The 19,971-nt window shown below is 44.4% G+C and overlaps 1 protein-coding gene and 1 long non-coding RNA gene across 3 annotated transcripts in view; one reads left to right on the forward strand and one right to left on the reverse strand.

The window, feature by feature from the left end:
• The first annotated feature begins 6,296 nt into the window (after positions 1 to 6,296).
• On the forward strand, positions 6,297 to 19,951 carry LOC120323140. Its single transcript, XR_005563326.1, has 3 exons — positions 6,297 to 6,646; positions 16,761 to 16,854; positions 18,167 to 19,951. It is a non-coding gene; the product is annotated as an uncharacterized LOC120323140 (long non-coding RNA).
• Positions 13,364 to 19,971, reverse strand: part of SVIL (supervillin) — a 103,681-nt gene continuing 97,073 nt past the window's right edge. For both annotated transcript variants that reach the window (XM_039380672.1, XM_039380673.1), the window contains 3 exons: positions 15,748 to 15,869; positions 14,766 to 14,921; positions 13,364 to 14,640 (listed from right to left, as the gene is read on the reverse strand). In XM_039380672.1, the coding sequence (XP_039236606.1) occupies positions 14,554 to 14,640; positions 14,766 to 14,921; positions 15,748 to 15,869 (365 nt within the window). In that variant the 3' untranslated portion in view covers positions 13,364 to 14,553. The remainder of the gene's footprint in view (positions 14,641 to 14,765; positions 14,922 to 15,747; positions 15,870 to 19,971) is intronic.

The raw sequence follows: 19,971 nt of genomic DNA on the forward strand, positions 1-19,971 counted from the left end.
GCCTGCAAAGGGTCAGAATAAACATGAGGTAAAAAATTGTGCCTTACTTTTACTGTGAAGAGAAATTAGCGGTGGAACAGGAGCGCCCCTTCCCTAGTTTGATTGTTGCTGCAATCCCAGGAATTAATTACAGCTTGGCCACTGGATACCTGGTCAACAAATGCTCCCATGCCAACAATATGTTGTATGGAAAATTTATTTCTAGATTTGTTTAACTGTCTCAAAATGTCTTTTCCTAACAAAAGTACTTGCTTAATGCAAATCACAGAGTGTCTGGCCATTGGCTTTATTTGGAAAGTAAATAAATACAGTGGAAGTTTGTACAATATCTGTTACACAGATGCGTTGCAGTACAGCTCAGGGCATGTGAAACTGAGCACCTGAGTTGTCTTTGTGGCCACAGGACCACACATGATACCCAAAGGGTAACCTAGGACATCCAAGACAGGTGTTGAAAGGCAGGATACGTGACTTCACATTCTGTATCAATTCAAATGGGAGGTGAAGAGATGCTCCCTTGTGCTCCTCTCGTAAGTCCCCTCACTGTTTCTAAGATTAATAAGTTTTCCCTGAAATGTTTTTTTTTTCTTTTTCTTTTTACTTTTTCTGTTCACTGTGCTGTCCAGAGGGGCCTGCAGCGCCAAAACATCTTACATCTGACAGCAGAGTCCAAGGTGTGCTTAGAGCCATGTAGACTGGACTTGTCAATAGAGTGGTATCTGTATCTTCTGCTTCTATAAAATGGCCTGGCTGTACTGGGAAAAGCCTCATTATAAGGATCTCTTTCCCTCCAATGATGAAAAGGGGTCCAACCAGACCTTTCTCTCTGCAGGAACAAGACTGCAAACTCAATTTTTATGCCACTGACCACAGTATGGAAATTTGTTTTGGAAATGTGCAAAGCCTATTCACCTAATTTCCCAGAGGGCAATCAACTGCCATGGGATAGGAGGAACATTTTGTCACTTATCACCCAGACTTAGTTTGAAGTTAACTTCCAGGAAGAAGGTAGTGTGAGATGAAGTCACCTCACCACTGCCGGCATGCTGCCAGTGACACAGGTGATAGCTGGCTGCAGCCAACTATCCATTTTTATGTCCTCTGGACCATCCTCAACAAAACCTACATATAGAGCAGAATGTCACACCTCCTTCATTGCACAAGCAGGGAAAATTCCAGGCTATGATAAGCAACGTTCTTCACCGCTGTGGAAAAAGAGTCTTGTTGCCTAATTTTGTTCTCAGGTTGATTCTGGTGGGGATTTTAAGCAAGGCGATGAGTATAAGTTTTTCTTTTCCATGGAACAGCAAGTCTCACAGCAAAAGACCTGAAGGTAAAGGACCTACCTTATCTACTTCTCCTTTGCTGGACTGCTCCAATAGCACGTGGCCTTGTTTTCTTCTCCCACCTGGAGCAGTTTAACGATTGGACTTCCACCCCTAGTTTGGGAAACTCTACCACCTTCTGTTACTTTGTACCTGTGTCTTCGCATAAAACATATTTTTACTGCCCATGCATTTATCCCGTTACATGTACTCTTATCCCACATGAGCCACCCTTGGTGTTTATAGCCTTCAAATACTTACAGAGGGTTATCATATCCTCCTCCTTTAGTCATCATTTGGAAAAGTTGTTTATGCTGAATTCTTTCAGGCTTTCCTCATCCAGCTGTTCCCTCCCACCTCTCATCTGTGGTGGTGCTCTCTGAAAGCCTCCAGCCTGTCTACATCACCCCTGGGCTGAGGTGCACAGGAGTGATTGCAACAGCCCTGCTGCAGCCCCAGCACACCCCACTCTGTGATGTGGTACCTCAGTGGACAGCCCCAAATCACATGGGCTTGTCCTGGCCCACCATGTAGCAGTGGCTGCTAACTCATGTGCCTACTTTCCAGGTTTCTCTGTCCTATTAACCAGTAGTTTCTCAGACTATTCCCCCCAAATGTATTAACTTTGGTTTTCTCAAGCACAGTCTAATTTCGTTGTTTCCTGCTCATATTTTCAACCTCTCAGCTTCCCCCATATTATTGCTACATCCTCCCTCATTTGCTTTTGATTGCTTGGGCCAAATTACAGAGAAAGCAGATATGAACCAGGATGTGTAGCCAGGCTTTCTGCCCGCCATTTTGCAAAGAAATCACTCAGGCCACAGGATTTCATCTCTCACAAGTAGTAGTGACAAACTGAGTTAGCAAATGGTTTTTGTTTTTCCAGCCTACCTGATTATATGGGCAAGATCAGTAGCAGTCCCCAGCTGACCCACGTGGTCACAGGACCATCTCCTAAGGTGACTTGCAAAGTTCCCTTGGGTTCTCAGGGAAGATAATCAGGTATTTGAGGTTAGACACAAAAATGGACGTGTTCTTTCAGATGCCAAATGCTTATAGTTTCCATCAGGGATTTTGGCCACTGTGTTACCCTTAAGAATGGAGATCTGGGCATGATCTGATCTAGAGTGGAAAGGTTCATCACCTTTGAATTTCACCTTTGAAATTGCTTTTGGGTAGGTGAATGAATTTTAGCAATGTGGGAATTGTTACATGTGTGTGTGTGTGTGTGTGTGTGCATGTGTATTTTAGTTTTGGAGGTAAAGAATAGGCAGAGGAATATTAATACTCCCTGAGAGGACAGGGACTGAAGGAGTGATGACAAGGGTCAGTGGAAGTCTGTGGCCTTACTTGGGAGTGGGGTGGCCTGTGCTTTAGGCAGCAAGGTGTTGCATATTTTCCCTCTCCAGAAATAGCCTGAATCATCACACACCTACATAAGCTGCTTTCCAGGATGTGACTTGCTTTCCTGAATCCAACCATTTAATCAAACCAGGCTTTATTTCTGTTTCAGTTCTTTATGTTAAGTTACTCGTGGTTCATGAGCACTTTCAGCAGCTGTTTGTGGCCTTTCATCATTGCACTTTTCAGTTCCTCAGGGCTTTTTCCTGCTCAATGACTGAGGCATCATGTCTGCTGATGTGAGTGTTCCTAACTTCACTGATCCAGCTTTTTGAAAAAAGGCTCTTTAGCAGGAAACGGCTTAGGTTTCACTAGAGTGCACACAATTCCACAAACCGTATTTACTAAGTCAGACTCAATCCATGCAGCATTCGTGGCACCCAGCTGCCTGATACCCGGGCAAGCAGGGCCAGCTCCATGGAGCGGCTGATGTTATGTGACCTCCAGAACCTCAATACCCAGCACTGAAGTGCCTGGTAGATGACACAGTAGTCGTTTGCCCAGCTTCCCCCTCTGCTCTCCCCCTGCCCCTGCAGACTGACATCAGATGATCAGGGAGATGATCTGGAAGGTAAGGACTCTGTAGCCCCTCAGGCCAGACATCAACCCCAAGTCTCTCCACATTTCCAATTACAGTGTTATGGGGCAAATACAAGCTTGTGCTGCCTCTGCCAGCCCAATTGCAGCCAGGTGTGGTGTGTCTTGTGCAGAGACCCCTGTGCCTTGGGGTCCCTCAGAGAGGGGAGGAGGACCCTGAGCTCCTGCACAGCTCTAGGCAGGAATCTGAGGAGTCCCAATGCAATGGTAAGGGTTCAGGGCAGACATGCTGTGCAAAGCCCTGGGTTACAGAGAAAACTTAAATGCTTCTAGATTCCAATGGTGAGATTCCTCTCTCCTCACTGGATAGTGCAGCCATACACCCCGGGCTACTTTACAGTCAGTGGGGTGAGGGAAAAACCTTTTGGATACAATCCACTTGATGATATGCCTGCCTCCTTTTGAATGAGGTGACTTTCATCATGGAATCCAGCAGCTGAAACAAGTAGAGCTCTGCTGACTATAGATCTGAGTCGTGGTGATTGCTTCCCCAAACCTCACCTTAGCCCCTGTGTGGAGCCATGAAGTAGATTCAGGTGCAAGATGCTCTGCAATCTGATGGCTGAATATGGATAAAAGGAAGAGTGGGCAGGCAGGGCACTGCAATGGTCACAGTGACAAAGCCATTTATAGCTGCTTCCATGCCTTCCCTTATTTTGTCCGTTCCTGGCCATCTCCTCTTGAGATGGAGGCAGGAGCAAAGGCTGAGGATCTACGAGGGCTTCAGTAGGGCACTTTAGTAAGTGCTACAGAAAGTGAGAAAGGGGGACTTCGAATGACGTAGCTCCTGGCTTTCAAATTGCCTGTGCTTACCCAGCACCAGAATCAGGGAAAACAGCCCAGAGGCATCCCAGTTGGTGGGCTGGGAACCAGTGCAGGTACCCTGATGTCAGTGCAATGCTGTGCCCAAGCTAACAAATCCAGAGCTTATTAGCTCAGGTGCAGTGGCTGAATGAACTGCCAGGTGAACACATCAGTACTGCTGTCAGACCCACTGCTATGTTTGTGGGACACCAGGCGGCACCTCGTGTTGTTACCAACTCTCTGTGTATGGGCAGCCCTGGGCTGCTGCCTGGTTTGGGGTGTACAGGGCTCATAACCAGTACTTTGCTTCAGGGAAAATGTGCTAGACCCACCTCCCTCCCCTTTCTACATATAAAGTAATAAACCCCATGAAAAAGTCATAGCAAGCGAGAGAAGAAAATCCAAGCTGGTTTTGGTCATCCATTTGGATCTATGCTTTGGAAGTGAGCAAACTGCCCACAATACTCCATGACTCCATCACCCTCACTCTGTTAGTTCCTATGCCCTGGAAAAATGTCCTTCACTTCTCACTTGATGTTAGAGACTGTCTGTCTCCTCCTGGGCATTCAAATGTGTCTTACAAGTTGAAATTGTGTGGTACCAAAATGCTTTCAAAAGACATGATGTATGAAGGTGACAACACACACTGTCACTGTGTAAAGGGGCAAGAAGACTGCTGTTGGTTAGTCCATTCAGCCTGTCCAAACAGTGTTCCTGTTGCAAGGTAAAAAACACTTCAGTATTCAGCACATAAAGTGATTTAAAAAATTAGTTGTGGAGGAGGGTTGAGGGGGTGGAAGAGGTGGTTTCTCTGCAAACTGCCGCACTGTGACCTGGCTGAATATTTCAGCAGCAGAATAAAGTCCCTCTCCAGCTCTTCTGCCCCCAAGCACACAAATAAGGGTGTATGTATTCAGCCCAAGCACTTCTTTAAACCCAAGCTCCAAACAGGAGCAGGTGCTTCTCCTCTCTTTTCATCATCTGAGCACGGTTGATGTCTCCTGCCAATTTCAAAGGCAAGTGAACACAATGGTAGTGGGGATGAAACAGCTGGGGGGGCGGCAGGGAGGGGGCACGAAGAGGGCCCTGCTTGGCAAGGTGAGCAGTGCCCGCCGACTTGGCGAGTGGCCCTGCCAGCTCTTTGTGTGGCTCTGGGAAGAAAGGGGGGAAGGAAGAGGCGACAGCAAGCGAGCGAATTCAAAGTGAAGCGGCTGGCGCCAGCAAGCTGCGGCTGATTCGTGCCAGCTGCGAGCCACTTCTCTAGTCAACGTGCCAATTACTTTGGTGGAGTAGGGAAGAAAGAGCCACTAGACGTGTGTGTGCTGATGGGGCTGGAGGAGGGCGGTGTAGATCTACCTTACCCATACCCACTGACACGCAGCCATCACAAACTCCCTGGCACTTGGCATTTGACATGTGCTCCGTGCACAACTGCAGCCAGGCTGGCCCAAACTACTGGGTCCTAAGGGAGAGGGAAAAGGTGGCCCCACACTTATTCCGGAGCAGGGAATGTGAAAAACCCTCGTGTCTGCCAGGAAGTCATTCCCAGAGCTGCCACGTGAAACAGGACCTCAGCACTCAGGCTTGCTTAGACAGGCTACCAGATACTCAGCTGTCAGTGAAAATGTTCAGCCTCAAAACTGCCCCTGCTGAAGTGCCAGCATCAGCAGGGAGTCAGTCCTCTCGCTCTCCTCTGTGCCCTAGGCCATGGTCCCCAAGGGACCACTTCAGTTCTCATGGCCAAAGTAGTTTTTCCCTTTCCATGTGCTTCTGGATGGAGGATTGTGGTTCATTCCAACCACAGCTCCTGTTCCCAGGCTGGGATCACCGTTGCCTGCACAGGGAGAGGGGTCAGGACAGGCCTGAAACCCCGGTGGGATGTCAGGGGGGGAAATGCGGCTGCTAAAGGCAGCCTCGCCAAAAGGTGAGGGAGCCTGTGCAGCGGGGCAATGGCCCTTCATGGTGGAGCGCCAGGGGAACACGGCGGCCAGTGCCGGGCTGTGGGACTCCTCTGCAACCCCGCCGGACTGGGGTGAGCCCAGTGCCCGCAGCCATGAGCTGGGGTGGGAGGAGTATCCTTTGGAAAGGCAGTGGCAGCCGGCAGCACCGGTAACACCTTCCGGGCACTCTCTCACCGCCTTGTGAGGAGATGCACAACAAACTGATCCGAACCCGTGGGGCGGACGGAGCCGGCTTTCCCCGGGCAGGCGGAGCGAGGCCTGCCCGGCCCCGCCTCGGGCCGCGCTCCGCGGGCGGCGGCACGGCGGCCCCTGCCGGCCGAGGGGCGCCATGGCCCGTCCCCACAGTACGGCCGCGGGAGGGAAGGACGGATGGAGCGGGCGCCGAGGTGGGGCTGAGGAGCTGCCGAGAGGCCCTGGAGGCTCCCCTGGCCGGCGGCCATAGGCAGCCCGGCCTGAGGCGCCGGGCAGCGGCAGCGAACTCGGCACAGACATGAGGACTTGGAGGCGCTGCGAGGGCCCGGCTGGGCAGCCGCGCTCCCGCCCCCCCCCGGCCCGCAGGTGCGTTCTCCTGTAGCCGTGACTTTTCCCCATTTAATCCCTCTGTGCCGACGTTTTTCCAGTGGTTTTTCCTCGTCTCTTCCCTCTCAAGAAGGCTCAATCACCACCCCATCTACCCAGGACCGTTTTCTTATTAGCACACATCCTCAGTCAGCTTTTCCTGGGCTCTGTCTGCCTTCCCATGCGCGGCTCAGCCCTCTTCTTTGGAAAACGCTGCTTTAAGGGTTTTCTAACTCGATGAGTTTGGCTAAAATAGGGAAGGTTTGGTATAGGGTTAGATCCCTCCGGTGACAGAGCGAGGAGGCTGCACATGCGTGTGCTTCCAGAAGCTCCACTTCCACACTCGGTTGTGTCTGATAAGGACCATCTCATTCTAGAGATAAAACTAAAACCTCTAAGCAAATATATGGCTACCAGGCTCTCACCGACCGCTGCCTGTTCTGGTTCATCAGAAATGAGGCAAATGTGGTAAGATACTCAAAATACAAAACCACGTACTCTTCTAGCACTTGGTTTTATGGTGTATGAACATCAACAAATGAGGTGTGTTGGGGCAGGTGGTATCTTATTTGTCCAACCAATATGGGCTTCTCATAAACCTCACCTTATGGAGTCTCTACACGTATTTTAAGTGCAAACTGTGGATCTGCTACTGTGGTGTCTGTCCAAACTGGTACCAAGACCAGTGGTGATTCCAGAGGATCTCGTTTTCACAGGTCATTCCTGAGGGACTCCAACTTGTCCATCTGTTGCTCAGATGCAGGGCTCTCAAAATTCATTCATGTTGATGCTCTCTGTAATTTTGGTCAGTCCTTCTATGCTTCATGTTAGTTCCAGCCCTCAGTGCTGCATCTGTTACTGCAGAGTCTGTCTTGCAAGGCTGCTCATCCAGCAGTCATGTGTTGGCAGAATGCATGACTCTATCTAAAACAAAAAGCATTGCAAAAATTAAGTCTGTTTTGCTGGGAATTTTGATACTAAGTAAGCCAGAGGCTTCTGGAGAAAGTTAAAACCTCAGACTGTTTCTGGTAGTTTTCCTTTTGTGAAATGTTCAGCCTTTCTTAGTATTTGTTCCACTGGTGTGGTGTGGTATGGTGCAGCATGGTTCTGCTTCTGGTTTGCAGCCAAATTCTGAAAATCTTTTTTGAAATAGAAAATCATATTTCCCGGGTCACTAACAAACCACTTGAAAAGAACTGGGGGTGGGGTGGGGAGTGTGGTGTGTAAGGGAATACACCCTCTACAACTGTGCAGCAAGGCACCATCAATCATATTCCTCAAATACAGAAGTTAGAATTGTTTAAAAAAACATGCACGTATTTAAGTTGTAAGACTTCAGTGAAATGAGGGTAGCAGTCAGAGTTGGGAAACAAAAAAGCATTAGAACCAGCAGAGATTTTACTCGGAAACTACTTACATAAATGACCAAAGTTCAAAAACAACTTTAGAAGTGAAATGATAAAATATTGCCTGGACCCCTGTAGATAAACCAAGCCAAATCAATTACTTTTCTGTCTATAAGTCGTGAGCACTTTATAAACTATTGAGTGAACTAACAGAGGCACTAATAATAAAGTGTTACCACTTCAACAACGTTATTATATACAGCATCCAATTTTGGGACCTAGGAAGCAGATGCCTTTCTTCACAGCCAGTCACCACGACCAAGAGTAGCGATCATATTGAGGCTATGATATGTTTACTGGCTGCATAAAGAAAATTAAAAGCCACACATGCAAACAGTTACCAGTTTATACAGCACATTTCTGAATTAAAGGAATTAAATGTCAGTGTTCTGTTACCAAGCACAAGTACCAAGCACAAGTGTTACCAAGCAATTGCCACTGAAAAATGAATGTAGGGGTTAGCACAGCCTGGAACACACAGAGGGGAATAGGGGAGCGTAAAATTGAAGGTGAACAGGTATCAGCTAGTAGAATAGCAAATGGTGACACTACGGGTTGTTTTTTCCTGCCTCCCCTTGCTCTTTCAGCAGTGCATGTGAGCTAGGATTTTCCTCTGGTTCAGTAACTTGGTGACTAATTCTATGGGCAGGTCCCTTCAGAGGAGTCAGCAGAAGTTTGGGGTGGTTTAGGTAACATTTTTAGCAGTCCCTCAAGGCCCCTTTCAGCTTCGTTGGATTGGTAGAGACAAACATGTAGAAATGCACGACTGCAAGGGTTTGCCAGTGCAGGGCCGGGACTCTGTGCGTGCAGACAGGTGTAGCAGAGCCAGGGACCCCAGGTTCACCATCGGTAGCTTTTACTGTGAATCTCTGCAACTGAATAGATAAAGGAAAGCTTTCTTCACATACTCCAGTTCCTTACTGCAATGAGAGAGCAGAAAATGAAGCTGTTTCTTTTACATAAATATATCTTCTAGCAACAGAATGTAAGAATTTTGCCCAGAGTCTGGTCTTGCTGTGAGAATATATTCTGTGCTAGTTCAAGGGCTACACTGAGCAGGAGTGATTTACAAAGCTTTATAAAAGTGGTACTCTGTTGCCAAGAGCACAACTGTCAGTGGATCAGGACTGTATGTGGACCTTGTCATGGGGCTGCCCTTATATAACTATGGCTGTAGAAATAGAATAGGCCCATCTTTGCCCCTTGGGTTGTACATCCTTGTGGAGAGCACAAGATTTGACATGAAAATGTGAAGATGCAGTCCCTGCTGCAGATCTCATGGCCTGCTGCCTTGGCTCCTGGGCACATTGCACCAATTCCCTAAAGAATAAAGGGCAGGGAGAATTCAAAGGCAAAGTAGCCCAGCTTCAGGAAAGATGATGGTACATACAGCATATGGCACTCCCTCTTTTTCACCATTCCTCTGAAATACGCTACACTTCAGGAGAAGCACAATCACAGATGATGATTTACTTAGCTTCATCTCCAGAGCATGCAGCGTTACAGGCTGGTTGGGGTTGCTCCTTCAGTGGCTCTCCAGTTTTTGGAATAGTTTCCACATGACTGGCTCCCAGCCCACACTGCTCTTGGTAACCTCAGAGCACAGAGAAACATGGAAGAGGCCTGTTCTCCCCATGAGAGAGGGCTGCCAGCTGCATGGCTGGTGAAATGCTCCCATATGGCTGTGTATTCCCCACATCTACCACTGAGTCTCACAAACCGGAAAATCCCACGTGAAATATTCTTGATACAGATCAGATCTTGGGGCTGCCAGAGAGTTTAAGACCACCTGTGAGTCACAGAGCAAGTGACTGCTTTGCGGCCAGCATCTTTGTTAAACAGAGACACTGTTTTTGAAGAGGAGAAGTTATCACCCTTCGGACAGGCACCATGTTTGTGAGCAGCCCATTCTCTCACAGGTAGGGCTGCAGCTGACCAGCATGGTCCTTGGGATTGCCCTCCTGCCTGCTGGCAGGAAGAGCTGATGCTTCATCCTTTTCGTTCTGGGATTGGTCATACTTACCACTCGTGTATTTGGACCGTGTCTCTGTCTGTAGAGAGGTTTTCCACTTGTTCATCTCCAAATTCAGCAGTCAGAGCCCAGAAAAATACTGCAAGCAAGATACCAGTACAGCACACATGCTAAGGGAAAAATATCATTATTTTAGATGGCTTTTTTTCTGTATTATTATTATAGGACCGGGATAGTTGTTTAGACAGAGGAAAGCTAACACTGTGACAGCACTACCTCACAATCACAGATTTCAACAAAACTTACCCACAGAGCCAGCATGAGTGAGGAAACTGCACTGACTCTTCAGGCTGTTCTTTGGGCTGTTTTAGCTACTCTCTCACCTGAATAGCAGCAGGTATTACTGTTAGCTGTGAGTTACAATTATCTGTTCTTCCAGTTGCTCCTCTTACTCTATGATCAAATTGCATGAAAACAACATAGAATCAGCATTAATCCTACAGGGCATATAAATATGAGAGCAGAGGAGGGAGAACAAACCTGGCCTTTCAAGCACTGCACTCCAAACTCCTTCATCACCATTGGAGATCAATTCACAAATCCAGTCTCAGGAGGAAGGTTAAAAGTGTTCTTTCAGTGGCAGCGTGTCATGCTTGTATGATTAACCCCATGATTCTCCCTGTGAGAAGCAAAGGGGACCATGTGTCCCCAGAGCCAGTAGAGCCTGGCTGAGCACGATCCTCACCTGGTGCCCAAAAGGGAATTCCCTGCAGCATCAGCTGTTGGCTGCCAGCATCATACTGGGAGAGTGCATCAGGTCAACTGGGGCCTCAGTGGAAAGCAGGCACTTTGGAGTATATCAATACTTAAGCTATTTCTCCTCATCTACTACTCAATTTAAAATGGAAACAAAGACTGGGAGTTAGTAACAGAGACTGGTCAAATTGTTCTTGCTGCCACTGCAGTCAAGCAGGGTTAATGCTCTACGCCAGTGGGCCGTGAAACACTTGGACTCACTGCACCAAACTGCCACTGCCCTATCCGTGAAATCACCACAGGCTTTGAGAGAAGCTCAGAATCAGCTTTCACCAGTTGTGCATGTGGGTCCACAACTCCTCCTCAGCCAAGTACCTGTTTGGGAGACAGGTGGGATGGTGATAGACAGAAACAAGCTCTCCCAACCAATTAAAGATTAGGTTTTTTTCCTTTTACCCACCTCCCAGTTTCCCTCCTCTTCTGGCTGAAGCATACAGGCAGCAGATTTTTCAGACATAATGTTTTAATTGCTGTTTTGGGGCATACTGATGTATCCATGTTTCCAGCCCATTTCACTGCTAAAAAAATCCTTATTTGTGCTGGAATGATTGTGCAGTCAAAGAACTGCATTTTTAAGGGTAAGGATGGGGCAGTTCAAAACTATAGGAGATAAAAATCATGGCTCAAGGCCTGGAAGCTGTGGGGTCGATAGAACTGCCTTTTTCATGCACAGACTCCCTACACCAGAAACTTTGCCATCAAGTTCACCCTAGACATAGTGTTCTTAGGGGTCTATTTGAAACAAGGAGATAACACCAGGTAACCCATGCAAGCAAAAAAACTAACCCACTCCCCCTACCCAGACAAGATCTATTTCAGCTCCATTTCCCATGCAGGGGTGTAAACACAGTTCAAGAAGATTTTAATGGCCTTTCCTGTGGTGAACGGTAACAGGACCTAAGGGAATGGCCTGAAGCTGTGCCAGGGGAGGTTTAGGTTGGATATCAGAAAAAGGTTTTTCACCCAGAGGGTGGTTGGGCACTGGAACAGGCTCCCCAGAGAAGTGGTCAAAGCACCAAGCCTGACAGAGTTCAGGAAGCATTTGGACAATGCTCTCAGGCACACGGTGTGACTATTGGGGATAATCCTGTGCAGGGCCAGGAGTTGGACACCATGATCCTTGTGGGTCCCTTCTAACTCGGCATATTCTGTGTTTCTAATTTCCAACCATAAATGGCATCCCCATAGTGGAGTGGAAAGGTAGTAGGAAATTAGTTCTGTCTGAGTCCTTACACTGACTTGCTTTCTGTTGCCAGCTTCACATTTCAGAAAAGCATTTTGATAAGTAACATAATAAAATATTTTCTGCAAAACCTTGAAGCTTCCCTGGGCAAAGTTATGAGCAAAGCACCTGAGTAGAAAGTTGGGTTTTGTGTAGTGGTTCCTGGCACTGGGACATTAGATACCAAATTGTGTAAGATTTACAGGAACTGACAACAGTGAATTGTTTCACTGCCTGTGGGTCCCATGCTGGCTCATCTTGCCTTTTAGCTGAGATTCTAAAGGCTTTAAAGGTGGGTGAATGTTGCCCTTCAGCAGCACTTGAAGGACTGATGGTGTTTTCAGAACACAAAAGCAAATGATACTACCCTGCCAGAGGGAAAACCAAGGTCAATCATGCTATGCAAATCAGCTGTTGTCTGTTGAGTAGAAAAATCAAAACAGAGAAACCTGCTACCCCCATGGAACAGACTGAACATGAATAATCAAAACCTAATTCCTGCTTGATTTTATCACCAGAGAGGGTGAAAGAGGAAAATATATGGGTGCAAAAATACTTAGACGAATACAGCAGTGACTTTGGAAACCTCTCAGTGCTTGAAAAATAAACTTGTCACTATAAAGACCTGCATTTTCAAACTAATAGTGTATCCCATGCAGAAGGCAGATGAGGACCTCTGAGGAACTGGCATCTAAACACCTTTTTGCTGGAGGCTGTGTAAGAAGCATCTGAATACTGTTGCTGTGATTTTCTTGGGTTATTTTATTTCAGTTCTTGACAGAAACCACGTACATGAAAGGAAATATTCCAGTGCTGAAAATTCACCTGTAAAAGGTCAGGTGAATTGTACTTGTGTATTTCTAAGTTTTTTATTTCTAAGTTTTTAATTAATTTCCTTATAAAGCTTGCTTACAACTTATTAACCCATCTGTCAAAGCAAGATTAACTGTGGAGCAATACTTTCTGCAGATCTTGAGGAAATCCGGACCTCACACATTCAAAGGTCTTACTTCAATTCCTTGGGCCTAGGAGAATGATAAGAGCAGCAACAGCACCTCTGCAGGCCAGGAGCAGCTCTGAACAGCTATGGGGCAGAAGGAAACTTATGCTGGCAAGAATGAAAATGTGAAACCTACTAATCTACCAGAGGGGAACCACACAACTTGTTATAGAAATTTCAAATGCCTAAAAAACCATTTCAAACAATAGCAAATATTTACCTGATGATTCTATTCAATGTCGTAATTAGCTGAATGAAAATGATTTTGACTTTAGTGCTTATTGAAAGAATGGACACAATGTTCATTTTCAGCTCAAGTTTTACTCCCAATTGCACAAAGGTTGAAAAGATTTTTTCAAAGTTTGAAAATCAGCATAACAATTTTGGTTTCATATATAAAACAGGGAAACCCAAAAGATACAGGAATTGTGTGACTGTTCCAACATTCAGCATTAAAGTGTTGCCCAACATAATTTTATCTCATACCTTGATTATTTTCTACATTATCTGCTTCTCAAATTATAACTCTGTACAATACCTGCAGACATCTAAAGTTAAAATATTTTGAGAAAATACCACGTTATGGAAGGTTCCAATTACTTAGCAGTACAAGATAATGACAAGCCAGAGCATCGCTAGGAGTTTATTCAGAAGCTTTTACTTTCAGTTCTTATATCACAAAAGACATTTTTAATGTTTACAACAAGTATTAGAAACTGAGATGTTTTTATTTCTACTATTATAAAAGTAACATGGGAGACTGTTCTAAGCCATCTTCAAAATGCAGACCAATCTTTTTTTTTTTGTATATAAACTGTACACAAAAAACAAGGCACTATACATTTTTGGATAATAAAGTATAAAGGTTGATTCGCATAGTTTCTCAAGAAATCCATGCTATAAATACAAACGCTTTGTTCGGTTTAGCACCTGAAGCAGCACTGAGAACAATTCTTAAACTATTGCAAAGAGAAACTTTTCAGAATGTGTAGGAGATACATATTGGTGGTATAGCTAATTCAGTACAAGCAACTGCCATCCAGCTACCTTTCTGTAGTTTTGACATGAAAGTCTTGAAAGTGAATATATATTGCATTGTTAAATACATACTTGTTCTATGTGTTTATATAAATATAAATTCTTTGTAATCCACAAACTAACAAAATAACACTTTACAAAGAGAACTTCTTTAAAAACAAAAATGGCAAGTATTGTATATAGCCAAAGGACACCTGAAGCAGTAGTTCAAGAAACTACTGTTTAAGTGCATAGGAGAGCCGAGCTTAAACATGTTGCCTTTAAAAGTCAAAATTGAATTCCATTTTCAAAGAGTTCTCTTGGCCTTTTATAATATTACACACCTCCAGATAGGTAGTCACTAATAACTTCAGATTATTTCTATTTGTTCTGTAAATATAGGGTACAATTCTTCTAAAGGACATAGAAAGTGAGAACGGACATCCCTTTAGTGCTCACTCCCATAAACACAGCTTAGAAAAGTCCTTTTGCCTTCTTCAGGTTAACCTGCTTCCAAGATGGCAGTGCATTGTACTCCTCTCTTGTCATCTCTAATGCAACCTGCATTTAAAACAAGAGGATATGCCATTAGCAAAACCACTTTTAAGTAGCATAACCGGCAAATGGCTTTACTGCATGGTTAGACACAGATGCAGAGAGTAACAATGCACCTATTCTCTTCTTACCTCAAAGTCCTCATCTGAAAGATAAATTTCAAGCTTCAGTGGATCAACTCCCTCAGGCAGAGGCCTAGCTAAAAGATCTGCTAATGGATACACGGTTTTACACAGCTTGGCTAGCACATCCTCTACAAGTATTATCTGATTAGAAACGTCCGCATCCTGGAAGAGAAAAGGAAAATGGAGAACAGGATCACAATGCTGAAACCACCAACCGTGCTCATGGAATTCTGCAGATAGCATGGGATAACCTGCTCTGCCTGGGCCATGGAGCACAGAGCTGTACATCCAGGTGTGCACAGAGGCCAAAAACCCTGCCCCACAACAATTTCACAGCTAAAAACACGTCTGCACTTAGCAGAAGGATGTCCTGTACTCAGTTTGAGGCTGAAATCTGCGTTTAAGTCATGAAGCCAGTGTTTTGCACTAAAGATGGCTGCAGAAGACTTACAAAACAGAAAATGTCATTTGCCTTGAGATGCCTCTTGACTGGAAGCTTTTAAAGCAGTCACACGTAATTTGGTTGTGACTCTACATCCCAGGTGAGGAAGTCAGTACTGCAGCCTTTGGAGCCAGCTGCTCCTTTGCAGGGTGTTTTGCTCCCCTGCACTTTAAATCTAGTGGACAGACCAGAACTGCATGTTGTTGCATGATTGAAACAGCTGTTCTGCTAAACTCTAGCACATCTCTTTCTAAGAGATGATTCAGGTAACACTTTCTTCCTGTTTTTACAAAAAGAGAATATAAAAAGTTACATGAAAAAGCAACAAGGAATGCCTCTGATATTCATGCTCCCAGTCAGACTTCAGCTATGTTGTTGGTTTTTTTCCTGCGCAGACTCCTGACCTGTGCTTTCTAAGTTCATTCTCTGGATCTTGGGGCTTGACAGCACAAACGAGCTGTCATAAACAGCACAAACAAATGTTACTGACAACACAAGACACAGTTACTACCAATAGGAAACAGCCAGTGCAATGAAAAGATTTACCATTTCTGTGATCTCCGCGATGTCTTCCCTGTGTTCCCAACTTGGGAACATATTAGTGAATGTCAGAGGCTCTAGGCCAGCATGAATTAGATAGGATTTTGGGGGCTTCTTTACATTTTTTCCTAAAAACAGTCAAAATCCAAAAAAAAGAAAAAAAAAAGATAAATGAGAAATTACAAATGGTACCATATTTTGCAATGCAACCCACTATCCAAAGCTACCTCCTTAGAATGTTTAATTCTTTCCTGAAAAGCTGAAGTAATTTAAGGCAGTAAGAATAAATTTCAACAGGGTTTTTTTTCTTGAAAATTAGCAAGGGACCTTCTAACATGTTCTTCAGTATTCTTAGACCTGCATTTTACTGTATCTGACCACAAAGATCAAAACATGTATGCTGAAAATCTCCAAAAGCTACTCCTAACCCAGTGCCTTTCTTGTCTTACAAAAACAGAGTTTGAATAGAGTAAGCAGAGTGTAATGGTCTGAAATCAGCCAAATTCAGGTAAATGAAACCTTCTGGCATGCTCAGCAGAAGTGTCTTGCCAGCAGCCAACAAAGCTTAAGCTTGGAGGCTTAAGTGAGAATGTTTAAACTGTTCTTGGGATACTGAAGTGTAACACAATAATTTTGTTATTATGAATTCAAAGGAATTGGATCTGAAAGTTAACAGAGTTAACTATCCAGCAATAGCTGGATAGTATTTACTGATGATTTCCAAGACAGTCCTGCTTCTTTAAAACATGTATTTGTGCACACAGTAGCAGGACATGGACATAACCCTGCCCAGCAGTGATGTATCTGATTAAGTGGTTAAAGTCATTGTGCCACGTCCTAGTGAACAAAGGGAATGATTTCATTCCCCAGGGATTCGAAAGCCCTGATAAACTCCAAGTATTATTGAAAAGAGGTAGACAGGCAGCCAGGGACTGAGAGAAACTATAATTCAAAAAATATATTGTACCTTCATCTTACTCAGATTCAAACAACTCAGTCTAAACAAATCTTTTTTCCAGATGGGCAATGGAAAAGCTGAAGATGGTGCAAAGCTCACAGGTGAAAGTAACAGAGTAACATGACATGACCTCGCTTCTGAGAGCTGTAGCTTCTGTAAGAACTGCTTATTAAAAAATTCTGTTATTCCCTACATTCAGTCTCAGAGCATCTTTAATGCCCTAAGACTTCCTCCATTGCAGAAGGCCCTGGTTTTTACTGTAGTCCCTACCTGCACTTGATGCCTATGGGCTGTCGGGCAGGAGGATCTAAAAGAACACAGCTCCTCCCCATTGCTAAGGAGCACCCCAGGGAACTCATGCAACACCTTTGCTGAATGCAAACAGAGGGTCTGGCTGGACATGGGAGTTCCTTTAGGTTTGCAAAATCTGAATGCTACAGGTTTGGCCTTACCTCAGATGTTGAGAGAATATGTTCATATGAAACTGCATATTAGAGGTAAAAGCTCTGTGGAGCAGTCTAACAAATGTATTAGAATGTGAATTAGAATTTAGACAGAGGATTTATCATTTGAATACTTGATTTTAAGCCTTCTCTTTCACATATTTTCCTTGTGGTTTATTTGTTCATTCTACCATGAACTATTAAAAAAATACTTAAAAATCTGTGCATTTAAAAAACATGTGAATCTGTTCTAGTTACTGCTGCTCTCAGTAATTGAGCCAAGAATAAAAAGAGAGTGGTGTTTGCAATGTTCTGGTATAGGTAAGATGAATTTATATATAAGTGGAGAAATATTTTCATTCCATGAATTCTGTCCTCAGCACAAGCTGATCTCCTCAGTAAGTAACACTGAAGGGCAAACCAGATTCTTCCCTCTCCTGGCAGTCTGGAGCTTGACTCTCCAGACTGCTGATTTAGCAAATAAAACTAAAGAAAAAATTTCAAGATATTTTGACAAGTTAAAGGAGATTTATGCACAAGGGAAACTGCTACATATATTCAAGGGATATCCAGAACTGCTAATCAGTCTCTTTCATGCCATCATGTAGTCAAACACTGCAAGCCAGGAAAAGAAAAAGGGGAAGGGCAGGAAAAGGGGGACATAGATGAGGAAAGAAATGGAGAGGAAAAATAAGACAAAGGTATTTTAATGCTTCTGATCACTCAACTACATTCTGGTAGTCAAAATAATTACAGCAGCCTTAATAACTCCTGAAATTAAATTTCTACACCTTGAGAAGTAAGACCGCATAAGAGCTAGACAGCCCTGACGGCTTGATGCAGTGAAATTTTGAAGTGCTTGACAAAATTCCAGATCATGAAAGCAACACACCACCAGAACAGCATAGTTTGAATGGAAAAAAACTGCTACAGAAGTGTGCATCATCTTTAGCTTAGAAATAGTATGAGCAGAATTGGTCTTTTAACAGTAACAAACTTGTTCTGTATCTATCCTACCACACAGCCTGAAACTCTTGAGAAATACCCATGGCAAAGAAATTAAAAACCACAAGTGCTGCAAAGTGAGCACCCAGCAAAATAACTTGTCCTATGATACACGAGTTAAACTTCAGACCCCTGAGGAATCACTGAAGAACTTCCCACTGTGCATAAAACTTGAATGCAGCAAATTCAATCTAGTGCAGAAGGCATTAATCCCTTTTCCCATCATCAAACTCAAAGTTCAAGAAATCTGGAAAAGTATCCAAACCTCAGCATGTGCATCTGATTCAATCTCTGGCTGGGACCAGAAAACATGACTTTCATTACCAGAAGATTATAGCACTGCATCAGGGAGTGCATGAGACTGGGATCTTACCTTCATCTTTCCCTAGCCTGCTGAGCAGCTCTGGGCACTTCATTGCATGGGACTCTGTTCCTCTGTGCTGACCTTCACGCTGTATGACATGGCTTCAAAGAAATGAATCTTTGACTTGCAAAAACTGGGGGTGGTGGTGAACAAGCAACTGGCCTCTTCTTTAGGAATTCTGCAGTCAAAGCCAAAGACTCTTCCAATAACTGCCCTGTCTTTAGCCCCCCATTCCTAAACAAATGCTGCTGTTTTGCAGGGCAGTGCCAGAGACACCTGATGAACTACATTGAGCCATAATGCAGTCCAGTAAAGGTCACATTTCAATGTCTGGAGTACGGGTTTTCAGCTATCTCCTGCCAGGTGTTACTGACTCCACTCAGTGACACAAGACAACTGAAACACAACACTTGTTGTTACTCCTATTTGACCTAAACATTGCAAAGCAAAGACTGGCTTATCGGCATAAGGATGGAATCCAACCAGGATATCACTTTCCCTCTTCAAATATACAAATGTCCATGGGAGACAATGCATTACCATCCACTGTGTCACAAGTTATGAAGTTTGTTTGCTACAGAAGAAATCAGTGGCATCATGAGGTCTCAAGGTCTATAAGCAATCAGGATTTCCTTGCAAGAGGACACAGTTTGCACCAATTAAGCTCCAGCGACTTGTTCACAGTGGGAAACTGCTCTGAATTAACAGAACACGGCTGTTATTTATGCCCTCTCTCCTGCATGGTAACTTCACACCTTTCTTTATTCATCTTCTGTCAGAAGATGCAAGGACTATTCTCAGCCTCACATAATAGTAGATGAAGTGAGAAGGCAGCATTATGGTGTCTCAAAGAACCTCTACTAGTGCAGAAAATAATCTCTAGGCACTGTACTCTTACATGATCATCAAATGCAGCTTGAATCACTGCACACTGAGTGGCAACAACTATCTTGCAGAAATGAGGACAGAGCTGAGGCTCTGTCCTCCGGAATTTCCAATAGCCACCAGTTTCCATGTGAGACTTGCTCTTGATTTTCAAAGTCTTTCCACCTCCCCCACTAAATCAACACCCAGTTACATCAGCCAACAGTATCTTCATTCAGTCTTTTTGATACACAGAAGCTTATGAAATTTAAGAGAAGCTATACAGAAAGCATTCAGGTTTACGAGGGTGTGTTCTCAGTATTCACTTTTAGAGATCTGATGTCTGAGCTATTCTCCTCCACTAGGGGCACAGAAAAAAAATAAAACCTTTCCTCTGAGAATTAAGTCAGCAAAGTATCTTGGCAATTTGGGAACAATGCTATTACTAGGCAAATTCTTTGCTAAGAAAGAGTGGAGAATGTATCTTCAAATAAGCTGATGTTTATTGATAAAATAGGGGAAGCACCTTTCAGCTCAAGACAGCAAGGCATGGAAAGGTATGACACTCTCAAAGCAGTCAGGCACAGCAATCTGTT

This window comes from Pipra filicauda, unplaced genomic scaffold (genome assembly GCF_003945595.2).
Source record: "Pipra filicauda isolate LSUMZ 115617 unplaced genomic scaffold, ASM394559v2 scaffold1_size10287979_pilon, whole genome shotgun sequence".
NCBI lineage: Eukaryota > Metazoa > Chordata > Aves > Passeriformes > Pipridae > Pipra > Pipra filicauda.